Source organism: Dermacentor andersoni, chromosome 1, assembly GCF_023375885.2.
Source record: "Dermacentor andersoni chromosome 1, qqDerAnde1_hic_scaffold, whole genome shotgun sequence".
Taxonomy (NCBI): Eukaryota; Metazoa; Arthropoda; class Arachnida; order Ixodida; family Ixodidae; genus Dermacentor; species Dermacentor andersoni.
The window spans coordinates 31,949,217-31,975,142 of record NC_092814.1 but is presented as its reverse complement, the minus strand read 5'-3'; the positions used below and the strand labels follow the sequence as shown (position 1 = coordinate 31,975,142).

At 47.9% G+C, this 25,926-nt stretch overlaps 1 protein-coding gene across 1 annotated transcript in view; it reads left to right on the top strand.

The window, feature by feature from the left end:
• The window catches only part of LOC126546059 (TWiK family of potassium channels protein 18-like), a 96,137-nt gene extending 71,061 nt beyond the window's left edge, over nt 1–25,076 (top strand). The window contains exons 4-5 of the mRNA XM_050194133.2: nt 21,812–22,032; nt 23,208–25,076. Of these exons, the coding sequence (XP_050050090.1) occupies nt 21,812–22,032; nt 23,208–23,702 (716 nt within the window). The 3' untranslated portion in view covers nt 23,703–25,076. The remainder of the gene's footprint in view (nt 1–21,811; nt 22,033–23,207) is intronic.
• The last annotated feature ends 850 nt before the right edge of the window (nt 25,077–25,926 follow it).

Below are 25,926 nucleotides of genomic sequence, written 5' to 3'. Positions count from 1 at the left end.
ATGTCACTCGCCCCGCCTCTCGCGTGCATCTGACAAATCCGTAAGTAATGAAAGGGTAAAGGGTCGCTCACCCTGAAATACGCGGCTAACAAAAGGGGATAGGAATGTTAAACAAAGTGCCTTACAGTACATTTTGTGCGCGATCGCCTTTATGCGAACTCTTTCCCACACTTTTCGCACTATTGGCATTCTCTGCAAAAATGACCAGTGGTGTAATCTCTATAATAATAAAGTTCGGACACCAGCCAAGCACAATGCTAGAAAAAAGAAAAAGGAAAAAGGCAGCCCTGGAGCCATTTCTTTGGTTAAAGAGGAAGACAGGGATGTTAACCAGAAAATCGTCTGCTTGGTTACTTTATGCTGGGGGGAGGAACAATGGGAATAGAAAGATGAGAGAGGGGGGAAGGAAGGACGCGGTGAACGCGTGTACGCGCGCGGACAGCACGGCGCAGTGAAAGGCTTTCGCAAAGGACAGTCATTCTCAAAAAAAGAAAAAATGGCCTTCACTGCTTTGTGGGCCAACGAGCGATGGAGACGATGTTCCAGTAACGTCTCCACTAACAGTGGACGATCATTCAGTCGTCTCAACGCACTGGAGAGGCCTTTGCAAATCATATTGAAGACAGTGGCACAATAAGTGGCAACGTTGTATTCACATCCGTAGGCCTAGCCCCACCGGCGCACTGAGCAGTCTGCAGGACAAACAGTTAAAAGCGTCACCTGTTCGAAGAAAAAAGAAAGCAAAGAATAAAACACGTCGGTGGAAATGTCGGCAGGCCCTTTTTGAACAACGCCGTTCGTCCATCCGACATCGGGCAGTTTAAGATTTAAAAAAAAACAAAAGAAGCGATAAGGCGCGAAACACGGCAAGATCGCCCAGTGGGAGCGCCGGCCTTTCGGATATACGGCGGCGTCGCACGACGCGAGCACAAATGGCCTCGCGGCACGAGAGGGCAGTTGCTACGGGCGCCGGGGTCTCTGTGCGAGAGACACACGTAATGAACGCACATAACTCGAAGGCGTGCGGGCAGCGCATTTGCCAGCCGCGCGGCACCTCGAATTCCGAGACCGGGTTTAGGGAGCCGTTGGGGAAGGGCAAGCAGAAGAAATATCCCCGCTGCGCGCCCTCTCAGCTCCATCGCACGCAGTGAGACCCCGCCGAGGGCGTGAGACAAGAAGCCCCCGGATCACGCAACAACTTCGTTTTGCGCGGCGGAACGTGTCTCTTTGCGGAAGCGAGAATCGATTCCACCGCACTCCAATTGTGCACGCCCCCCACCCGAAACCTTCTTCACTACAAACCCCATACTCCAGCCTTCCCTCGACACCTACTACAGATCGTATATATGGCCTCCAATACTCCGCGCCGCGCAGTTCGGCTCGCAGTACGACCACGCGAATCGTTCCGTCCGTAGGGTTAGGAGAAGGAGGACTCAATCTGGTGCCCGTTTAAGCGGGTCGTAAAAGGCCTCTTTAGCGGTGCATACAGCCTCCCGGCAGCTTCTCCGCGCCGCCGAAACACGAAACTCTGTCGCTCTCAGCCCCCTTGTTTTCCCCTATCACAGAACTGCGTCACATACCACCCGAGAAGCAAACGAATGAGAGAGCATAAGCACTGCGCAGATACGACGCAGAAAAACGAGCATAAGGACGAAGAGCGCGTGAAGGAATAAAACAGATGAACTTGAAAAAAATTACGGCAGAAACTCCACTGGAGTTGCTAAGTATGTGTAAGCATTGTGACCCTTGCTCATCTCGACGCAACCTGGTGTCATTATCAACCTTATCCAACTTAATCCGACTAGTACAAACCCTTATCAAACCTTATCGGTTGTTATCAACCTCATCGGACTCGATCCGATCCTTATCAACCCTGATGTGTCCTTATCAACCTATCGGTCATGATCCAACCCTTATCAGCTCTTATCGGTCCTTATCAACCTTACTGGATCCGACCCTTACAACCCTTATCGGTCCTTATCAACCTTATCAGAATTGTTCCGACCATTACAAGTCCTTATTGTCAACCGTGATTAAACCCATATAACCCCTCATCACTCCTTATTATCCTCATCAACTCACTGACTGCTTATCTGTTTGTGTTGCGCGACGCGAAGCGCATGAAGCTCAGAGATCGGTTGCATTTCGGTCGGCGAAGAAACCAGAGAACAGCTATAATATTTAGAGAAGGGAAACTGTACCTTCCAAGAAGACGACGAAGTGTGGCGACGGGTCGGATGGGTTCCACATCTGCTCCGCACAGAAGCTACATTTTCGACGAAATCACCTCCGCATCCAGATTCTACGTGATCATCGTGTGCCTGAAGTCAGCCAGAGCACGTCAACACCAAACTTGAGGGTGTAAGTGCTATATTTTACATTTTACGGCCACATCAAGTTTCGAAGCGGGGCCGCCCCGCTAAACCCACTTCGCTAGTGGCGAGGCCTAGCAAGGGCTTCGGCCGCCGCACCGCTGCAGATGGCGAACGCGCTGCTCAATGCCGACGCCGACAAAGCCCACCAATCGTCTAACGGGACCCCGGAGGACGAGGACATGGAAATTCGCGAATCCCAAGGACTTCTTCGGGCTGCTGAGGAGAACGAAGAAGACAATGAACCTTGGATCAATGTTACCAGTCGTGCCCGTCGCCGTCGGCTGCAGACACGCTCGACCACGCCCCAACTTTCCCGAACGCCACCGAAGCCCGTTCTCCGCCACAGCCGACCGGCGATGCGCAAGCCCCGACAACCCCCCCTTCCTGCCGATGATTACAAGTTGGCGGTTCGTCCACGGAATGGCCTGCAGCTCAACAAGGTGAGCCCAGGGAATTTAGTAGACGCCATCACAAATGAGGCAAAGCTACAAATCGGCTCCACCGGATTCAAAATACGCATCAACGAAGACCAAAACATCATTGTTCTGAGCACTGCCTCAGAAGCGGCCTCAGCACTAAGCAAGATGCAAAAAATTATAATTGATGCAACAACATATGATATTGCATCATACGGAATTTCCCCCGATAACTCTTGCAAAGGGGTAATATACAACATCGATCATGGCACCACGCCCGAAATGCTACTTAAACGCATTGAATCTCCCGGATACGAGGCGCTAGCATGTAGAAGACTGGGAAACACAACCACCATGGTGATCACATTCTTGGGAAAAACAGTAGCATATTACATCGAATTTTCCGGCCTTCTTCTGCGGTGCTACCTCTACAAGAGAACCGTGCCACATTGCCGAACCTGCAACGAGACAGGCCACAGAGAGGACGTCTGCCCGCGGCCCCCCGCCACACCCAAGTGCAGAGAGTGCGGCACTTCGCTAGCAACGGAGCAGCACGAGTGCCACCCTCGGTGCTCTCTGTGCGGCGGGAATCACCCCACAGCAGCGAAAAGCTGCCCCAACAGGTTTCTGTCGCCCGTCAACCGCCGGAAACCACAACAGACCCTGAGAGCAGGCTCCTCATCTCCGAGACCACGTGGCGAGCACTCAGTATCCCGCAAGTCGCGGTCCCCGAAACGACGCGGAGCTGTCCAGGGGTGGAGAAGTTCCAGGCCGCGTTCCGGTTCCAGGCGTAGGACCTCATCGCGACGACGGACGCCATCCCATGGCAGGACCTCGAGCCGTGGTCGTTCCGCAAGCGGCAGGAGGGGAAGCAAGGGAGCAGCGCAGGTCACGCAGCAGGTGAGCTGGGCACAGGTTGTTTCTCCCAAAGCTCGTCCCCCCCCCCCCCCCTGTTGACACAGAGCTGGCACAGGCACATGCCCAGATTAGGCGTCTCACTGAAGAAAACCCAAAACTCAAATCAGAAATCACTAGTGTGCACGCAGAATTCGTAGCACTTAAAGATGAATTGCTTGGAAGAAATAGCACTACCCCTACACAAAACACTTCAACCCCACCCCCGGAGAAGCGGAAACGGGAAGAGCAGCCAGCTCACACAGTCACTTCAAATCCGACACCGCAACGAGCAACCGCGCAGCCCACTGCACCGCAGGGAGTCATACCCGTCCAATATGCCACTCTCCAGAAGGTAGAAGAGGTAGTAGCAAAAGCTATTCAGAGCCTTCAGACATCCCTACAAGCTACTATGCAGCAACAACTCACAGCTATACAACAGTCAGCGGCACAACAACAACAATTCGCAACTCAACAACACTCTAACACTCAGTTGGCGGAACGCATCATGAGACTAGAGGAACGCACACTAGCACTGGAAGCTCGTCAAAGCCGGCGCCCCAAGAAAACAGCTCATCAGACCCTACCAGAATTGATTCTCCGGGCTCCCCAGAACCCCATCTTGTGCACGCATCACCACCCCTTGATAACCAAGATGGCTCCGCCTCAACATATATGCAGTAAGCGCGGGGGCTCCCCAGGCTAAACCACGGTGTGGCAGTGGAATTGCCGGGGCTACAAGAACAAGTATGGATCACTCATACAATACATCGCTACATCAACAAGACCACCTGAAATCATCGCACTGCAAGAAACGAACACACACGTCCGCCTACCCGGATACGTCACTTATGGCACCGATACAGGGAGCAGCCTTCACACCCTGGTCAGTAAAAAGCTAGTGGCCGTTCAACACCATCTCCAGCAATCCGAACCGCTTGCCATTCTGCTCGAAATTATTCCACAGGCAACAAAGAAGAAGGGTCCCATGTTTGTTCTAAACGTCTACTGTCGGCCGAAAAGCGCGCCATCGGTCCTCAAACTGGTTTTGGAGCAAGCCACGCACGCAGCAGGCAACCATCCGCTTCTAATTGTGGGCGACTTTAATGCAGCCCACCCCCTCTGGGGTTATACGTATACCAACCCCAGGGGAAACATGCTTCACAAAGTTATTGAGGACATGGATCTCACACTCGTCAACGATCCAAGGAATAGCACGAGGCTCGGCACAGGTGTTCAAAGAGACACGAACCCCGACTTAACCCTCACCAGAAGTATCCCCCAAGCTTGCTGGACCAATCTGGAGGAGTACCTAGGCAGCGACCACGCGCTGCTAGCCACCACTCTCCATGGGCTCGAATACAAAGCCAGGATAGGCACGGCTCGCCTCACGGATTGGACCAAGCTGCGGGAGATAAGAGAAGAAAGAGCTGCGTACGAACAGAGCCAACAGCTTCAGTCAATGAAGGACTGGATCACTCAGCTTCACCAGGATGTGAAGGCGCACTCCAAAATGCTTGAAACATCCACCACCACTCCAAGCATCGACGCTCGCTTGCTCCACATGTGGGAAGTCCGGCGTAGCCTGCTTAAGCGTTGGAAAAGGCAAAGATTAAATCGCAAGCTCAAGAGGCGAATAGCACTACTCACACAAGAGGTTGCGGAATACGCTACCACGCTATGCCGAGAGAATTGGCTATCCCTCTGCGACAGCTTGAGAGGAAGACTGAGTACTTCCAAGACGTGGAAGTTATTGAGGTATTTAATCAACCCGGCCAGCAGCAAAACGGAATCCCACCACAATATGGCCCGAGTAATTCACCAATTTCCTGGAAACGAGGCGGACCTCTTTTTGACTCTCAAAGCCCAGTACTTCCCCACACAGACATCGGAGCCTCTGCCACCCTACACCGGCACCCCTAACGAGCTCCTAGATGAGGAGATTCATCTACATGAGGTAACAGCGGTGATAATGGGCCACAGAGCTCCGGGAATGGACCAAATTACCAATAAGGCACTTGTAAATCTTGACAGCCCCTCGCTAGTAGAGCTTACCGCTCATCTTAACGAAGTATGGAGGAAAGGAAACCTTCCCGAGGACTGGAAAATAGCCGAGGTTCGTCTGATACCGAAGCCAGGCAAGCCACCAGCCATTGAGAACCTACGACCGATCTCCCTCACTTCGTGTGTAGGAAAGCTCCTAGAGCACATCGTTCTATACCGGCTACAACCATTCCTGGAGGACTCGGGGAAACTTCCAACAACGATGATAGGATTCCGTCCACACCTCTCAACTCAAGACATCCTACTTCAGCTGAAAGAGGAGGTGATTGTACCAGCGACACGCAACTCCCCCACGGCTATCCTCGCCTTAGATCTTAAAGGGGCGTTCGATAACGTCAATCACACAGCAATCTTACAGAGGCTAAACGCGCTGGGCTGTGGGGCCAGGACGTACTCCTATATCAGAGATTTCCTCTCAGATAGAAAAGCCATCCTAAAGGTCGGGAACAAAGCCACAAACCCCTTCCTACTGGGCGGGCGCGGCACACCACAGGGCGCAGTGTTATCCCCGCTCCTTTTCAATATCGCCCTAATAGGCCTACCGCCGCTCCTCGATAACATCCCAGGGATCCGGCATGGCCTATATGCCGACGACATTACCATCTGGTCGTCCACAGGGTCCATCGGGGAAATGGAGAACCGCTTGCAGGAAGCTGCAGACGTGGTGAGCGACTATGCTAAGTCATGCGGGCTCAGCTGCGCCCCCAAAAAGTCGGAGCTACTCCTGGTCTTACCGCGAAAGAAGCACACATCCGACTCGCCCACTATCAACATACAAATGGAGGGACACACCATCGTTCCGTCTCAGAGCGTAAAGATATTGGGAATGGTTTTCCAGTCGGATCGCACCAATACAATATTAATTCAAAAGCTTAAGAATACAACAGCCCAAGTTACGCACATGATCCGGCGAATAACAACCAAGACAAGAGGCATGGGGGAGGCGGACACGCTTCGGCTTGTCCAAGCCTTCGTCGTGTCTCGAATAACTTACGCTATTCCATACGCACTACTCAACGAGACGGAACTGAAGAAAATCAACACAAAGATCAGAAAGGCATATAAGCAGGCGATGGGCCTGCCAACCAGTACGTCCACAGAACGCCTACTACGACTAGGTGTGCACAACATGGCCGAGGAGCTGATCGAGGCACATTTATCCAGTCAGCGAACAAGGCTGACGGTTACGGAAGCAGGGAGGTCCATTCTCTTACGCCTGGGGCTCTCTGCCCCTCTGAGCCATCCACCGCCTCAGACTGTGAGCTTACCCCATGCCATCCGGAGAAACATCACCGTACGTCCTCTACCTCGCAATATGCACCCAGTGCACCACGCAGAGCGAAGGGAGGCCCGCGCCCTGGCCATACACAAGCGATACGGGACTTTACCCTCTACAGCCTACACGGACGCGGCTTCTTACTCCAGACGCGCAGCCACAACAACCACCGTAGTCGTCAACACAGAACATCGGAGCAGCATTTCGCTCACACGAAACAATCCCCTCCAAGCCGAGGAAGCGGCCATAGCCCTCGCGCTCTCCCCAACAGAGGTTGAAGTCATAGTGACGACTCCCAACAGGCGTGCCGCAACTTTGCTAGCGGCAGAATTCATACCACTACGCTCCGGATCATCAATCAAAAGCCGCCAACGAGATTAGTCATGATCATCTGGGTGCCAGCTCATCAAGGCATTCCTGGCAACGAGGTCGCCAACCACGTGGCTCGAGATCTGACCCACCGAGCCGACGCCGAGGAATCTGAACCCGAGCGCATGCACCCTCTAGTCTCTTACCAAGACATCACACAACACTACAAGCTAACCCGCAGAACATATGCACCCCCACACAAGTCACTACCTAGAGAGCAGGAGCGATTCCTCCGAGCTCTACAGGTTAATACATTTCCCCACCCAACCAGAAATCACCTCATCGACCCTACACAATTCTCTCCGCAATGCCGCTTCTGCGCAGAGCCCGGGTCCCTCAAGCACATAGTAGGGGGTTGCAGAGGGGCACCATTAAAATCTCCGAACCCTTACCCCACTAACGAGCTTTGGGAGAGAGCCTTGGCCAGCTCCGGCCTCGAGGATCAGCAACGGCTGATTGCGAGGGCCCAGGACGCGGCCCGAGCTCAAGGCATTCTGGAATGAGGACGCCTCTCCAAAGCTTCATTCACCCAATAAAAATGTTTATTCTCTCTCTCTCTCTCTGTACCTTCCAAAATGAAACGAAAATAAGAATAGCGGTGGCGTCGTGAACAGAAGTATACGACCAAGAGATAGCACTGTCAAAAGTCAAAACTAATATCGTCATCATTACGTAGTGAGCAATATGGCCGCTGCGGTGAGGCTGGTTGCGCTGCGCGCTCACTGGTTTTGGGCGTTTTGTTAATGCTGGCGACGTGGTATTCGTGTGTACGGTATTCTAACATGACTACAGATATCTTTGGTACTTCGCCATATGATCTAAAGGCCTAAACTAGCAAAAAAAAAACTTCAAACATGTAAGGTTACATTATTTATCGTCAATAGTGAATGAAGCAGTACATGCCCACAATTTTCGTACTGGTCAGATTGACTTAATGCTGTCAGTCACTGAGCTTACAAGATACAGAAATACAGATAGCTATTTATTTATTTCAATTGAAAGCTGAAATCGAGCGAAGTTTTCCCATCGTGTTCGGCGTGCCGCTAAAGCAGGGAGAACGAAGCTTCAGGCAACGATATCTATGCTGGGCTACCCTCGCACTGTAGTTGCGTACAGTGCTGCTTGACGTGTTTCATACCATAAGTACATTGCCTGCGTTCGAAGATTTCAGCTAGATTAAAGAAAACGAAACACAGAAAGTGACCGGTAAAGATGTAGTGTCAGCAAAACAAGATCGAGCTGCAATGTCCCATCCTTGTCTCGCTTTGTTTCTCTCCAAAATCTGCGAGCTGCCGCTCCCTTGTTGCGGCAATGGACGAAGAAGCCCTTGAGGACCTTCCTGGCGTCCGGCCATCCCGTCGGGTCGCGTCCAGGAAACGTGGAAACGCGTCAAGTGACACGGACAGCGAGGCAACCGAGTTGTACTCGGACAATGTCGACTCGTCGGACGACGATTTCACGCTCGTCGTGAGCCGAACTACAAAAAGAAGACTGCTACGGAGGTCATCGTCGCCAAGTGTCTCCCCCGTGAAGACATCACACCACTATGCTCTTCATGCCAGTGGCCCTTGTGTCCAATCTGCGATTCCTAAACAGGCAAGTCCTTTCTGCGTTTCTTGAAGGAATCGCACCAAAGTAGACGAAAGACGTGAGAATAAACGCACGGAAGGATGTCCTCGCAGTAGACGTTCTACACCATAGTGCGCTTCAAAGCCTGCGGCACGTAACGGAGATCGACAAAGTGAAAGTGCGATCCATGTTTCCTACAGGCTGCAATGGCACTGTCGGAGTGATTTATGGTGTCGATATTTCTGTACCAACTGACGACTTAACAATATTAATAAAGCCAACTACAGAAGGCACTCTCATCACGCACATCGCAAGACTTGGCAACACACGTTGCCTGAAGCTTGGGTTTGAGGGAGATAGCCTTCGCTCACACGTCAAAGTTGGCCACGTCCGCCATCCAGTCCGCCCATACGTACCGAAGCCCCTGCAATGCTACAAATGCTGCAAGATGGGACACGTAAAAGGTGTCTGTAGCAATAACCTCGTGTGCCCACGGTGCGCTGAATCTCATTCAGCAGATGCCTGCCGCGCAACTGTGTTAAGGTGCCCTAACTGCCATGGTACTCATGAAGCCTCATCCAATGATTGCCCGCGAATGAGGAAGGAGCGAGCAGTACTCAAACGTATGGTACGGGACCATTCAACACACAGAGAGGCTGCCGCTACTATCAGGCGACGACGACATCGCCACCGAAGAGCATCACGAAGAGTTGCATCTACCGATAGAGATACACCATCTTCCGGCAAAGCGGCTACCATATTAACGCCAACTTCCACAAAGACGGACACTGCGAAAACGAAGAAATGGGCAAGACTCGCACCTCCTGAAGAGTGGCCTACACTTCCACGAGCACAACCTGCCTCGGAGTCACATCAAATTGCGCCGCCCTCAATGACCTCACGAACGGCGGATGCGACGACGACTGGGAATCGCCAAGTCATAGTGATGTTGAAGACACTTATGGACACCATGCGCATTCTATTGAGCAACATGAAAACCTCGTCGGCAGGTGCTGGACACCTTCTGTCCGGTGCTTGCGGCTCTAGGGTGAAACCACGGTCCGAGAGATGCCGTCGTTTCAAGAGGAGCTCAAGAGTGCCTCTGTCTTTCAGTGGAACGCCAGAGGGCTTAAGTCACACATGTCCATTTTTATACAGTTTGTCTTTACGCACCAATTCCCCATTATCGTGATTTGCGAGCCCAACCTGTCAGCTCCCATCAGACTGTCCGGATATGAGTGCTTTCTGTCCTATACCCACGGAGAGTGTCGCAAGGTTTTTGTGTTTATACGCCGTGCCTTGACTTATGTGCATCACCCAGTGCCTCCTGACAAAGTAAATCAATACGTTTTCTTAACAGTGAAGAAGAAAAAGCTCACGTTCCCAATTCTTGGAGCCTACCTGTCTCCAACAAGCCGTCTAGATTGTGAGCGCTTACGGGAAATTTTGACGTCGACTCCACAGCCGTGTATGATCACTGGCGACATTAATGCCCACCATTACCTATGGGGAAGCTCCAAAGTGAACTCTAGACGCAGAACGTTCGTGTCCTTTGCGTCTGAACGCGAATTTTGCCTGTCAAATGATGGAAGCCCTACTTATCGGCGTGGATCAGCGTATAGTAGCTGCTTGGACCTTACCTTCGTTTCACGTTCGCTTTCAAGAACAGTGCACTGGTTTTCGGATTTAGAAACGCGGGGTAGCGACCACATCCCAACCTATATGAAGATCGAAGGTTTGACTAGCTCCAAGTCCTCCAGAACCGTCCAGTGCAACGATTGACCTAAATACAAAATAATAATGGAAGGCTGTTGTCGTGACGGCACCTCCTATAACCTACAGGGCGCGATAAAAGATACCAAACAACCACGCATTGGCTGTTGAGGAGTTCTTCCCGCACCGATTTTGATATCGAGCTCGCGAAACTTCGAGGAATTCACCGTCGTGCGGAACGAAGGTATAGACGCACGAAGTCAAATCATAATTTGAGATTGGCTAGACGAACACAAAAGAAAATACAGCATCACATGAACAAGCTGGCATCCCGACAATGGGTATCCTTTTGCGAGTTCCTGGATCCGCGAAAACCTTTGTCGCTTATATGGAGGACTGTTCCTGGCCTTCGCACAACCTTTGGTCAGCGCCACCCGTTGAAATCTCTGGCACTCCATCTACAATGTAGAGATATTGACGTCGCTGAATCTTTCTGCAGAAAGATTACTGGCGAAGTAAATTCCGATGGAATGGGTACGGAAACGCTCGACCACCCACTGTTCTCACGCGATCCCCGCATGCAATGCCGTTTTTCTATGGAAGAACTAGAAGCTGCGCTTGCTTTGTGAGGCGTTCTTCAGCGCCAGGACCTGACGGCATTACATACCGTGCCCTATGTAACCTAGGAGACCAAGCTCGGAAGGCACTCTTGCTCCTGTACAATGACTCCTGGCAGACGGGTATGGTTCCGCAAGAATGGAAGTCAACTCGCCTCATTCCACTTCTCAAAGCTGGCAAGTCGCCTTTGGGCATTTCCTCATACCATCCGATCGCACTTGCCAGCTGTGTCGGAAAAACAATGGAAAAAATTATTTTAACACGTATGGAATGGTACTTAGAGTACTATGAAATCTACCCAGATGCTATGGCCGGATTCAGGCGTGGCCGTTCGTCAACAACGTTCTTGACTTGGTAACATTTGTGCAACACCAAAAGGCCTGTAAACGACTATCTGCTGCTCTGTTTCTAGACGTTAAAGGGGCTTATGATAATGTCACCCATGAAGCCATCCTTAGCGCGTTAGAAGCCGTCGGACTTGGTCGTAAGATATATATGTGGGTGTGCAACTACTTACAGAAAAGACCATTCTACGTGCACACAGAAAATGGCCCGACATCCGAGCATAACGGTAGCCGAGGAGTGCCTCAAGGCAGGGGGCTTAGCCCGACGCTTTTCAATCTGACCCTCATTGGCTTAGGTGACAACCTGCCAAGCACCGTACGGCTTTCCATCTATGCGGACAACATCTGCATTTGGGCATCTGGTGTAACACGGCTTTAGCTTCGCGCTCGGCTTCAGAAGGCAGCCACAATGACATCTTGCTACCTTCGTCAACAAGGACTTGAAATTTCATGTGGAAAGTGCGCAATGGTGGCATTCACGGGGAAGCCAACGTCTGCTTATGGCATATCGATTAACGGACAACTTATACCATACAGCAGAAGTCACAGGTTCTTGTGAGTCGTAATTGACAGAGACCTGTCTTGGACTCCGCACGTGAATTACGTGAAAAAGTGGCTGACTGCTATCTGTCACGTGTTCAGGTTCCTTGCAGGAAAAAGTTGGGGAGTATCTATACACGCTATGTTACAGCTGTACATGGCGTCTGTTCGTTGGATTCCTGTGTTACAGCCTGTCTGCAATATCCAACACCTGCAAGACTAACCTGCGCACGATTCAAACCATTCAAGCCCAAACCCTTAAGATATGTCTTGGCTTACCACGCAGTGCATCAACGGCTGAAACCATTGCCATTGCGCAGGATCACCCAATCACGACGCCCATTACCATTGAGACAATGCGTATGCATCTCAGACATTATGCTAGCACCCCTTCCCACCACCTGGCGAGCCTCACTGCTGAAAGGCCCTGCTCGACATTTAGCGCTACTGTCAGTGCACATCGTGCGTCGTTTACTTCAGGGTACGCACCTGCGGCCAAGCCAGTGTTTCCTCCGTGGTATTTGAGCCGTCCACAAGTACATATAATGATTCCAGGACTACAGAAGAAGACAGATCTACCAGCCCCTGCTCTAAAACAGCTGAGCTTACTTCTTTTGCATGAAAAGTACAGCAACCACGTGCTGGATCGACTACGTCGTCTAGTTCTGGTGGTGGGGTGGTTTACCAACGCGAGGACTAGCACTGCGGTTCAAGACATCGCATGTCACGACCTCAACGGCGGCAGAGCTAACGGCTTTGCATCGTGCACTGGAATTCATTGATTCCGAAAGACCTACAAAAATGGGCTGTGTTCTCGGACTCAAAACCGTCATTACAGTGCACGCAGTCAGTTCTCCGACGCGGATTTCATGAACAGTTGACATACAAAATCGTGAAACTTCACCATCACGTCCAACAAAAAGGTCACGAGGTTGTTTTTCAATGGGTACCTGGCCCATTGTGGAATCAGTGGCAATGATTCCACCGATAACGCTGCTCACACAGTACATCAAGAAAAGCAAAGCGTTCCAATTCCGCTTTCGAGGACAGACGCCGCAAGGCAGCTTCGACACCTGACACGCAGTCTCTCAGTGACCGAGTGGAACTCGCCAAACTTAAGACTTACACGACTGCATCGCTTAAACCCTTCACTGCAACTCCGACCACCACTCGGACTTTCTCGACGTAAAGCTACGCTTCCCTGTCGCCTCTGGTTAGGAGTTGCCTTCACAAAGGCATACTCTACCTTAATTGGAGTGACCGACAGTGCAGCATGCGAGGTCTGCGGCACCAAAGAAAATATCGACCACCTGCTGTGCCACTGTCCACGGTATGCCCCAGAAAGACAAGAGCTTGCTAACGCTCTCCAAAAACTGGACAATCGGCCGCTTTCTGTGCAGGTGCTGCCGGAACACCGCCCCCACCGCTCGCCGGTTCATAAAGCAGTGAAGACGCTTTTGTGCTTCTTGAGGACGACGGGCTTGTGTGAACTTCTGTGACTATTAATGCAATTTCTATTATACCACACGCGTCAGCGAACTCACCGCTAATTTCCTTCTTTCCTTCCCTCTTCTCTCTCCCTGTCATCTTTGTTTTCAACTTTCCCTCCCTTAGCCAACCGGACGTTATTCTGGTTAACCTCACTGCCTTCTGCTTTTCTCTTTCCTCCTCCTTGACGAGAGGCACGCGGCGCAGGAAAAAACAAAAAAAAAAGAAGCGTTGCGCTAAATTTCACAACACATATTACCTGCTCTTGATAATTCTGCTGCATGTTTAGTGTTCAGGTGCGGCGGTAAAGGCTTTGACACAAGTCGAGTACTCATAGGAAAGCAAGGAACGTTATGGAGACAACAGTGTTTGCAAGGGCTTCAGTAAAGATTTTGTGAATACAACAAGGACACTAAATAAACATATAAGCAAGCCTAATTAATGGTCACAGCTCCTTGGAACATGCAATTTACGGTTTCATGTTGACAAAAAAAAATCTCAGTTTATGTATTAAAATCTGGCAAAGAGGTTGCAAGGTGTTGAACACGTCGATTGAGTAACAGAGGTGAGCAAGGGAAGCCTCAGCCTGGAGCCAACGTTTCAACAAGAAAACATATTTTTGAGGGCCTTGACGAAACAAGTTCCCATGCTGAGGCTTCCCTTGCTTGCCCACTGTTGACTTGCTGAATGTTAAGCCAAACTTACTATTCGCCGAGTATATTTTTGGGAAACGTACCGTCCTCAGGCGAGTCTAGCAGTGCTATTGGAGGAATTAGAGGGCCGTAAATGGGATATAATAGGGCTCAGTGAAGTTAGGAGGACAAAAAACGCATATACAGTGCTAAAAAGCGGGCACGTCCTGAGCTACCGGGGCCTAGAAGCGACGAGAACTAGGAGTCGGATTCCTGATTAATAAGGATATAGCTGTTAACATACAGGAATTCTATAACATTAACGAGAGGGTGTTAGGTCTTGTCATGAAACTTAATAAGAGGTACAAATTGAAGGACATACAGGTCTACGCCCTTACATCCAGTCATGATGACCAGGAAGTCGAAAGCTTCTTTGAAAATGTGGAATCAGCGATGGGTAAATTCAAAACAAAATACACTATACCGATGGGCGACTTCAATGCTAAGGTAGGCAAGAAGCAGGCTGGAGACAAGTCAGTGGGGGAATATGGCATAGCCTCTAGGAATAGCAGGGGAGAGTTATTAGTAGAGTTTGCAGAACATAATAATATGCGGATAATGAATACCTTCTCCCGCAAGCGGGATAGCCTAAAGTGGACGTGGAGGAGCCCGAATGGCGAGACTATAGATATGAAATAGACCTTATACTCTGCGCTAACCCTGGCATCACACAAGATGTGGACGTGTTCGGCAAGGTGCGCTGCAGTGACCATAGGATGGTAGGAACTCGAATTAGCCTAGACTTGAGGAGGGAACGGAAGAAACTGGTACATAAGAAGCCGATCAATGAGTTAGCGGTAAGAGGAAAAATAGAGGAATTCCGGATCAAGTTACAGAACAGGTATTCGGCTTTAACTCAGGAAGAGCACCTTCGTGTTGAAGCAATGAACGACCATCTTATGGGCATCATTAAGGAGTGTGCAATAGAAGTCGGTGGTAACTCCGTTAGACAGGATACCAGTAAGCTATCGCAGGAGACGAAAGATCTAACCAAGAAACGCCAATGTATGAACGCCTCTAACCCTGCAGCTAGAATATAACTGGCAGAACCTTCCCAGTTAATCAACAAGCGTAAGACAGCTGACATAAGGAAGTATAATATGGATAGAATTGAACATGCTCCCAGGAACGGAGGAAGCCTAAAAGCAGTGAAGAAGAAACTAGGAAGTTGCAAGAATCAGATGTATGCGTTAAGAGACCGAGCCGGCAATATCGTTACTAATATAGATGAGATAGTTCAAGTGGCTGAGGAGTTCTATAGAGATTTATACAGTACCAGTGGCACCCACGACGATAATGGAAGAGAGAATAGTCTAGAGTAATTTGAAATCCCACAAGTAACACTGGAAGAAGTAAAGAAAGCCTTGGGAGCTATGCAAAGGGGGAAGGCAGCTGGGGAGGATCAGGTAACAGCAGATTTGTTGAAGGATGGTGGGCAGATTGTTCTAGAAAAACTGGCCATCCTGTATACGCAATGCCTCATGACCTCGAGCGCACCGGAATCTTGGAAGAACGCTAACATAATCCTAATCCATAAGAAAGGGAACGCCAAAGACTTGAAAAATTATAGACCGATCAGCTTACTGTCCGTTGCCTACAAAGTATTTACTAAGGTAATCGCAAATAGAATCAGGAACACCTTAGATTTCTGTCAACCAAAGGACCAAGCAGGATTCCGTAAAGGCTACTCAACAATAGACCATATTCACACTATCACTCAGGTGATGGAGAAATGTGCGGAATATAACCAACCCTTATATATAGCTTTCATTGATTACGAGAAAGCATTTGATTCAGTCGAAACCTCAGCAGTAATGGATGTATTACGGAATCAGGGTGTAAACGAGCAGTATGTAAAAATACTGAAAGATATCTATAGCGGCTCCACAGCCACCGTAGTCCTCCATAAAGAAAGCAACAAAATCCCAATAAAGAAAGGCGTCAGGCAGGGCGATACGATCTCTCCAATGCTATTCACAGCGTGTTTACAGGAGGTATTCAGAGACCTGGATTGGGAAGAATTCGGGATAAGAGTTAATGGAGAATACCTTAGTAACTTGCGATTTGCTGATGATATTGCCTTGCTTAGTAACTCAGGGGACCAATTGAAATGCGTGCTCACTGACCTGGAGAGGCAAAGCAGAAGGCTAGGTCTAAAAATTAATCTGCAGAAAACTAAAATAATCTTTAACCGTCTCGGAAGAAAGCAGTTTACGATAGGTAGCGAGGCACTGGAAGTGGTAAGGGAATACATCTACTTAGGACAGGTAGTGACCGCGGATCCGGATCATGAGACTGAAATAATCAGAAGAATAAGAATGGGCTGGGGTGCGTTTGGCAGGCATTCTCAGATCATGAACAGCAGGTTGCCATTATCCCTCAAGAGAAAAGTGTATAACAGCTGTGTATTACCAGTACTCACGTACGGGGCAGAAACCTGTAAGCTTACGAAAAGGGTTCTACTTATATTGAGGACGACCCAGCGAGATATGGAAAGAAGAATGATGGGTGTAGCGTTAAGGGATAAGAAAAGAGCAGATTGGTTGAGGGAACAAACGCGAGTTAATGACATCTTAGTTGAAATCAAGAAAAAGAAATGGGCATGGGCAGGACATGTAATGAGGAGGGAAGATAACCGATGGTCATTAAGGGTTACTGACTGGATTCCAAGGGAAGGGAAGCATAGCAGGGGGCGGCAGAAAGTTAGGTGTGCGGATGATATTAAGAAGTTTGCAGGGACAACATGGCCACGATTAGTACATGACCGGGGTAGTTGGAGAAGCATGGGAGAGGCCTTTGCCCTGCAGTGGTCGTAACCAGGCTGATGATGATGATAATGACGAATATTATTATTATTATTATTATTATTATTATTATTATTATTATTATTATTATTATTATTATTATTATTATTATTACGATGATGATGGTGATGATGATGATATATTACGGTGCAGGGCTAGCCTAGTTAGTGATTTCATGCTAACCGTACATGGACCATGTAAGAGTGACTGCCAGAGATCCAGTCAACATGAAGTATCATTTCCTGGAAATTGAATTCAGCGCTTTTGATCTCAATAAGATTCTTGGCATTTTCATGTAACAAATTATCGTTGTCAGGGAGCATGTCATACATGGCGGTACTTGCCGCCAAGCCAATTTGAAAAGAGCCGATGACAGAATTTGTGCGTCAGTAAGTAGGGGTTTGCTGCATTGTTGCTGTCCTGGTCGTCATTGCTATAGTTACTAGAAAAGAAAGAAGTTGTGACTCAACATGTTACTTCTCCGTTTCTCATAAAATGGCCTTAAAAGCAAGTAAACTTGCATGTCAAATTTTAGCATTCCCGTTCGATATGATACCGAACTGTAGGCTGCAGCTTTCTTGATAGGCTTCACACCACTCTATCTCGTAAACTTGCAAACATTTCATGGTGAGACAATAGTTCAAGAGGACCTGTTTTCATTATGGTGACTGTTGAGCTTCTCATGGCTTGTCATAGGCAGCTTGCAGATCAATAATCTCTCTTTTGTCCGTCTTCCTGAAAAGATAAATGATAAAGCCATGACAAACATGCAAGCAAAAGATAGTGAAACAAAAGTTAGTCCAATAAATGAACAAATCAAGCTCCTGGGTGAGGTGTTTAGAAATATACTTTGTGAGCATTCTAGCCATTGATTTTATTTCAAGTGGTGACACGTTCACTGTTCACTTGTACGTCCAGAAACAATGGGGTCCAAAGGGGTGAACAAATATGAGCAGCGTCTTGGGGGCTGGAGTAAAAAAAAAGCCTTAATTATTATGGTGGAAGTGCGGGTGAGCTTGTGACTCATGTCTGACTAAGAACAGTGCAGAAAACGCTCCATGACAGAAAGGCACTTACAACACTGTTTTGCGTATGCATTTCTTTCAATGGTGCCCTTGTGTGCACTGTGCTTAGTAAAGCCTCAATTAGACGACAATTGTTTCTGCCAGATACTAGTAATAAACACAGTCATTTTATTATGTCTCAAATGCAAATAATCGAACTGTATCATCGGAAGCACATTAGCCACTAATGTGCAATGAATTTATCGCGGTTTATAATTTATGCAAAAGCAGCCAATACTATTTATTGTTTACGCTGTACTTCATGTTAGGAATTTGAGTATGCCTACTCCTACTCCTTAATATGCAGATATCACTAAAGCAATACACGGAAATTCTGTAAAGAGACTAGCTACTTGATTTCTAATAGGCCCAGGATCAACCCTCAATTGGAGATAGCAAAAGTAATTAATAACAAGATGATTATTTACCTGATTACTCAATATTTAGGTAATATGAGTAATGCAAACCAACAACACACTTAGTTTTAATCAGTTTCATTAGGTAATTTATTAATTAGTTAGTTGAATAACTAATCAGTTGATCAAATAACTAAATGTTTGTTTATTTGGTAAACATTTATTAAATTAATCCATCAATTCAGTTATTCGTTTCATTATACTCAGCTTCTATAAATAATAATTATGCTTCATTTACATAACTTATTTCAAAATTTGATAATTGAAAGTACTTCAATACTTTATTTTGCAGTCAGATCTTTTTTATTTCTGTGACAACCGCTGTATATAATTCAAACTGGAACATCCCAGGGAAGAGCAAGCCTTTATTTTAAACGAATGCGTCGTTTGAACTTCGTAAACTACAAAAAAAAATATCACTAACACAAGGTTCGACGCACACGCTAGCGGCACACAACCAGCACAACTGACCACAGCAGGAATGAGCGACGGGAATGCGACCAATGTTGGCGGCGGCGTTGCTGTCGCATGGACTGACATCCAGGTGCCGGACCTTTCCATACTTACCGCTTCACGGCAATGCACGGCGCATACCGTACCCTTAACACACTACCCCCTTCTAGTGCAGTGCAATAAAATTCACCGTCTTTAAACACGTTCGCTTGGTGGCGGCTATCGAATGTTGGACGCATAAACTGGCTGAGATATGATTATTGTTATCTAATTAAAGCGAACCTGCGTGATGCTGCTCAAAGGGAACGACCACCCCGTTCCTAAATATTACCGCCATGTACAATTGGATTGATAAACGGCCCGAACTGCAATTGATACCAATGCGCTGCTGCTTTTCGCACGTCAGTGAGGTCACAAAACCTTTATTCAAGTAATAAAGCACAGAAGTTAATAACAGAAGTCTAAGGAAAACAATGACCTTCTTATTTTGTGAAAGATAACATGGTAACTATGTCTGTCGGTTATTATATATACATCTATAAATAATATATTTTGCATTGTTGAGCGCCCCTAGCATAAAAAATATGAATTAGAGAATACGACCACACTACAGTAGCTCCACTTACGCGCTTCATGCTAGAACACGCCGCGGTTGATTTTGTGCCTTCTGGGGCGATCGCTGGAACTTGAGAGAGCACGGGGCCTGAAGGAACGCCCCAACAAAAGGTGCATCCCGCGACCACCGAAACGCATCAGGTATGTGGCATGTGTGGCACTAAAATTTCACAGAATCGGAATTCCAAGTAGGGGCTACACGTGGTCCTTGAGGTGGCTTTTCACCATCACCAAATCTTTCAAGAAAGCTTTCATAAACTGTCCTTCTTTGATATTTTTGTACCGCCGGTGCAACACGTTCGTATGGTTCAGATATATTTGCTATTTGCAAGTGTGGGTGCTCAGACCAGTGGATAAGGCACTCGGCGGAGGAGGAGACAAAGGGGAGGAAAGACAGGGAGGTTAGCCAGTGTAAGTACTGGCTGGCTACCCTGTGCAGAGGAAAGGGGTAAAGGGCACTCGGCTTCTGAGCGTGGGGTCATAAGTACGAAACTCGCCACCGTCAATGTTCTTCCTTTCGAATTTATTGTGTTTTTTATGCAATAATGTTTTTATAGCGATACTATTTACGTAACAGACGGAGGGGTTTCCTCGTTGGGTAGGCGCAGAAATGCTTACCCATTTAAAAAGAAAGAAAATTATCGTTGGCACAGATTGCAAATTACAGGTGAGCACTTAGGGCTCAAAATAAGCGGCAGATGAACAGAGGGAGTTGTTGTCAACACTCCTGGGCGAAACTCGCTTTTGCACATTTATTTCGTTGAGTCTCGGAACGGGTTCCGCGTGGAATGTCGCAGAAAGGTACGCGGCAACGCTGGAGCGTAGGTGATTTGCGACATGTTTCCTAAAATGTTTTCAGTGACAATGTTTAGCGCGGTAGTGAACTATTTTAATGACCAGTTGCAATAAGATCCGCTAGTAACAAGATGCAGGCGTGCGCCTGCTTTTACAGTTGCACGCGCAACCGTAAAAGTCATGTGTCCCGGATGCACACACGACTCCTCTCACCATAGCGAACGCATGCGCACGTGTAGAATCACTTTGCCTCGTGTATGCCACGTTCGGCAACTCAATCATACTACAAAAACTTCATTAAGGAAAGCCTACATCTAAACCAGTCATTTGTTTACCACAGCTCTGTATCTCGGCAATTTCGCTCTTCTTTCGCGGTCACCAGACGATCCCATTTGTGTGACGTCTCCCTTCGTGCTCTCCGGCGCCTTTCGCAAGCCATGACAAACCAACTAGCCCAACAAAGCGTTTTGACCAGTTTATTGTTTGGTATGTCACACATACCATATTTGAGGCATCGAGTTGAGTTGGCATTTTCCGCCACCACCTCTCACTCGAACATTTTTCTGGGTTTCTCAGTAATTGCATTTCTTTGTATATATGCGCAGATTGCTTTTTCTTATTTTATTGTTTCCGTGTAATCTCATTTCCACATTAGTTCGCGCCTCGTTCCCATGTGTTATTTCCACTACGCTGTGGTAGCCAACCAGACGCATTTCTGGTTAACATCCCTGCCTTCTCTCCTTACTTCCTCCTACGCCTGCGCAAGTGCGTCGCGCTTTCACGCTTTGGTCGAGGGAATTGTTTGTTATTAGGTTTAAAACTTACCTTTAGTAACTGTGTGTTCTCGTTTTACATGCATTGAGCATAGGAATATTATTCTTGGCATAATATTTAAAATGGAATCCAAGAACGCTCTGGATTCCAGCTGTTCGAAATCCCCCTAAGGCATAATAGAGCGATACGTTGCACTATCTGAAGAACTAAACCAACAGTAACAAAGTGTTATGCCGAATTAAGGTACAAGATTATCTGGTAAATTCTACATGTACATAGTTCTGGCTATTTCGCTGCATGTCTACCAGTCACAAAATCGCCACTTGTGAAACAAAATGTGGAAGACTTCGTTCGACTCGTCCAATTGCGCAGAGCCCACTCTTCAGTCTCTGACAAACGTTGGGAAAAATTAAAGCCTTCAAATAAGCTCGCGGTTGTTGTCTTAATGATGCTACCTCCTAATGGAGGGAAGGCTTCCTGCACTTCCTGCATCATCGTGTGGATGACGCGCCTCACGTGCACGATGCCGCAGGTTACGGCAACATCGCGCCGAGCACCAGCGCCGGCCGGGCAGCGACCATCGCTTACGCGTTATTTGGCATTCCACTGCTGCTCATGGTGCTGGCAGACCTCGGAAAGCTGTTCACGCGCCTCATCAAACTCGCCTTCTCGACCATCCGCCGCTTCTACAACACCAAGAATATGCGCAGCCTGCGTAGGGCCAGCCGCATGGCCTCCAGGGCACCGGGACAGGTGAGCCCGTCCGTGCTCCCTGCCAACATTTGCCGTTTGTGTCTGTTCGAGCTCCTGTATCGCAAGATAACTTTTGCAAGAACCCTCGCTGCGCATTTCTTTTGTGAAATTTTGTGGAGCACAGAGAATGTTTGCACCTTGATATGTTGGTTATACCATATTTCCCTCCGCAATGTCAGAAGCCACGGAATGTGGAAGACAAGAGAATTGCATTCTCCCCTCTTCACCTTTTCTTATCCCTTTTTTCTCCCTATCCCAGAGTCTTCAATCGCTTCCCTGCGTTTTCTTTCACTTTCCTCCCCTCTCTTTCCTTCTTTAACCCGGAGGCGGCAGTGTTGACTAAATACGTCGTACTACGCAGTACCGAAAATAGTAGGGGTGTGCGAATATCCGGAAATGGAATGAATTCAATATATATGTAATCTATTCGGTACTCGAATCGAATAGGTAATATTCTAGACACCGAATATTTATCGATTAGTTTTCGGTTAACTCGCACCGACCTGCAATCCCTCGAAAAAGAAAAAGTTAAAACGGCGATGGGTTCATTTTTATCGCTTCCAGCCTTAGAATACCATGGCATCTAACGTGCAGCTCAAGCTTTAATGTGACAGTATGCACAGTGCTGATATTTGGGTTCTTGTTGCCGATGCTTATGTGCCACCAATCGGATATTGTTATGATATGGTTAGCAGCTTCTTTATCTACCGCATTCTTTATCACAGAGCTTTCTGTTGGCCATGCTTCAGCGGTACCATGATACCCTGGCTTCGCTCGTAAATCTGCCATTTTAGTAAAGCATTTCGTTTAATTTTTAACGCCTGACTTTTATTTAAGAGATTATGACAAAACAGCAGAATAAATACTGTATTCACTGGTGCATAGGAACTTCTTTCAGTGCATAGCGTCTAACATTTCTTTTTATTGTTTAAGAATGCTCGAAGTAAAATTTTAGGTAACTCGAGCACTGCATTAAAAGATTGTTTTATTATTGGAAAACAGTGCGAAAACTATTTGATTCATGCTCTATTTGGTTTTGTATTCGTATTAGATTCGGTACACTCGCAAAATAGAGTGCCGAAGACCGCACGGTTAAAGCATTTCTATAGATATCTATACAGTGAAAACTTGCGGGACATGGACAAGAAAGAAATTATCTGCGTCGGTCATCGCAGATTCTTGTGGCCTGGAGGACCAAGGCGGCCTACTCGTCGTACCCACCCAGAGAGCGCATCCGGCGTTCCCGTGGCCGCTTACGGACGGAGGTCGCCGACGAGGCCGCGGCTGAGGCGCGGGTTCCGGTGTCGCTGGTGCTGCTTTTCCTCCTGGCCTACATGACGCTGGGCGCGCTCATGTTCTCGCTCTGGGAGGGCTGGAGTTTCTTCGAGGCATTCTACTTCGTGTTCGTGTCCATGAGCACCATCGGCTTCGGAGACTACGTGCCGCAGCAGCCCGCGTTCATGATGGCCGCATTTGTGTACCTCTTGTTCGGCCTCGCACTCACTTCCATGTGCATTACAGTAATACAGGAAAAACTAGCGGCCACCTTCCAAAAGGCTCGGGCCCAGATCGGCGTTTCACTGGGACTGGGAGACGCCAGCGGCCTGCTGGGTGGCGCCTATATGGAGACGGCGCACCATGGACCACTTCTGAACGCTGAGCCCGTTTAAGGACCCGGGTCTGGTACATTGATGGTCTCGGTAATGCAGCGCAGAAACCGGCTTCTGGGGTGCTATAACGCAAAACTATTCCAAACTTTTCTATTCCAATTCTGCAATCAGCCCTTCGCGATTGGTCAAAAGCTTTTTTGAACAGGTGAAGTGGGGGTCACTTCACCTGTCTGTCACGCGACGTAACGAAAACCACGATAGCTCCCCCATCTGATATGACGTGTGTACACTGATTATGCATGATTTGACCGAACAAAAGAAAAATAGTTATTTTTCATTCGACGCCTTTTCGCCATTAGCCTTCGGCTATTGGTCAAAAGTTTCGGGCTGCACCCACTTAACCTGCCTCTCACGCGACGTCACAAAACCGCAGGAACTCGCCGCGTTAAAGTGACGCGTACGCGTTAAAGATGCATTAATATGCCGAACAAAACTGACTTTTGTTCTGAATAGCCGCAGGCTGCCCCGTTCCGAAAGGAATAAAAATGGCTGTCACCGATCGCTCAGGCACTGGCTACTGGCACCTGCCGGAGAGCATGGGTTTATTTGCGTGTAATAAACCTTTATGCATGGCTGTGTAACGTTTTCGAGCACTTTCAGCACGTTTACGAACTCGTTCTGCCAACTCTTCTTTTCTGAGGATCCGTTTTAGAGACATTCTTAACCTTCCGTTGCATGTCGCCGCAATTGTCGACGAGCCACCGCAAGCTAAGTAAGGGAAAGCGGACCAATCGCAGACGCCGGCACCACGCTCTTCATCCGGTTATCGATTTTCAGTGCACTGGCTCGGGCCCACCGAATCCCTCTTCACTTGAGCGTGCTCCTTGCCTCTTGTCCGCCAATTAGATAGGACAAGCCACTCAGTGTAGACAATGTTATTCGTTTTTCAAGCAAACAAAAGTGGCCTCCTATGAACGAGGAGAGCGTTTGATTGGTCTGTTCAAACAACCCTGCGGGTGACCACCCGGTACTTGCGTCGTCGGTTACGCAAATTTGACGTCAGGAGATTGGAATAAAAACATATTGGAATAGTTTTACGTTATAGGGTCCCAGTTGTACGAAACTTATCGCAAAAGTGCTTATCATTTGGACGTCACATGGCAACACTGTACACTGCTTGCAGTGCAAGTTCCGTTCTCTTCGTGAGCTTTTCGATATATAGCGGCGGTGTGTTCATCGCAAAAAGAATTAATGTCATGATAGCTCAAGTACAATGAAATAACTTGGCGAGATAACATCACTTTATTATTATTACTTACACAAGAAGCGCCAAAAGCATGATGCAAGAGCTTATCATTTGCTTTTAGATAATAAAGGCTAGCATTGCAAGAACTTTGCGCAGATGGTAATAAAGTAATCCTGTTATAAAGCCTTTCCTCTTCTTCGGCTTCTTCTTTATTTCGATCAGAATTTTTGATCGTGTGCAGTAATAAATCATCGAACTCTTCCTCGTCCACGAAATTACTTATCACTTCCGCAAAAAGCCGCAATGTGTAATATCTGATTACCAAAAACTATAGTAATGCGCCATACAGTTAAGTGCTTTAGGGCGCACATTGCAAGTACGCAGTCGACTCTGTTCAGTGCTGGATACATGTCTGTTTAGCAGAAGCCCTGAGATTAGTCCCAGTTTTGAGGCATATCAGTCCCCAATGTGTATAATGGTATAAGCTGGCATTTCCCTATAGAAGCATTCTGAAAAATAGTACGCGCAATGCGCAACTTGTTTCGCCACCATTCTTGGTGGAGGCGGGGCGCGTTGGAATTGGGAGGTTGGGGGTTGATTGAGGAGATGTTGAGGAGCAGCCCGCGAATACACGCAAAATTGCCGCGTAATTGGCCTCTCGAGGCACTTTGCGTGTATTCGCAGGGTCCTTTCACGCTCGGAAAAACACTTTTATATAGCACGTATTGAGCACAGAAAGCTGCATCGGGAGTTTCTCATATTGCTCAACAATTTTCTCATTGACACTTTTCACCTTATTTTAACAAATGAAAAGTTGCTTAATTGATCAAGACTACTAATCTAATTAGGCGGAATACAAAAAATAATCTAAGCATCTCCAAGCGACGGCAAACGACCTTACCTTGGTTCTGGCCCGCTACGTAGCATTTGCATATTTTTAAAGTTTGACTCAAGTTAAGTGCGACACCCTGAATACCCAATTTGCTGCACAAAAATTTACCGATATGACGCTTTCGACATACATTTTTTTAAAAAAAG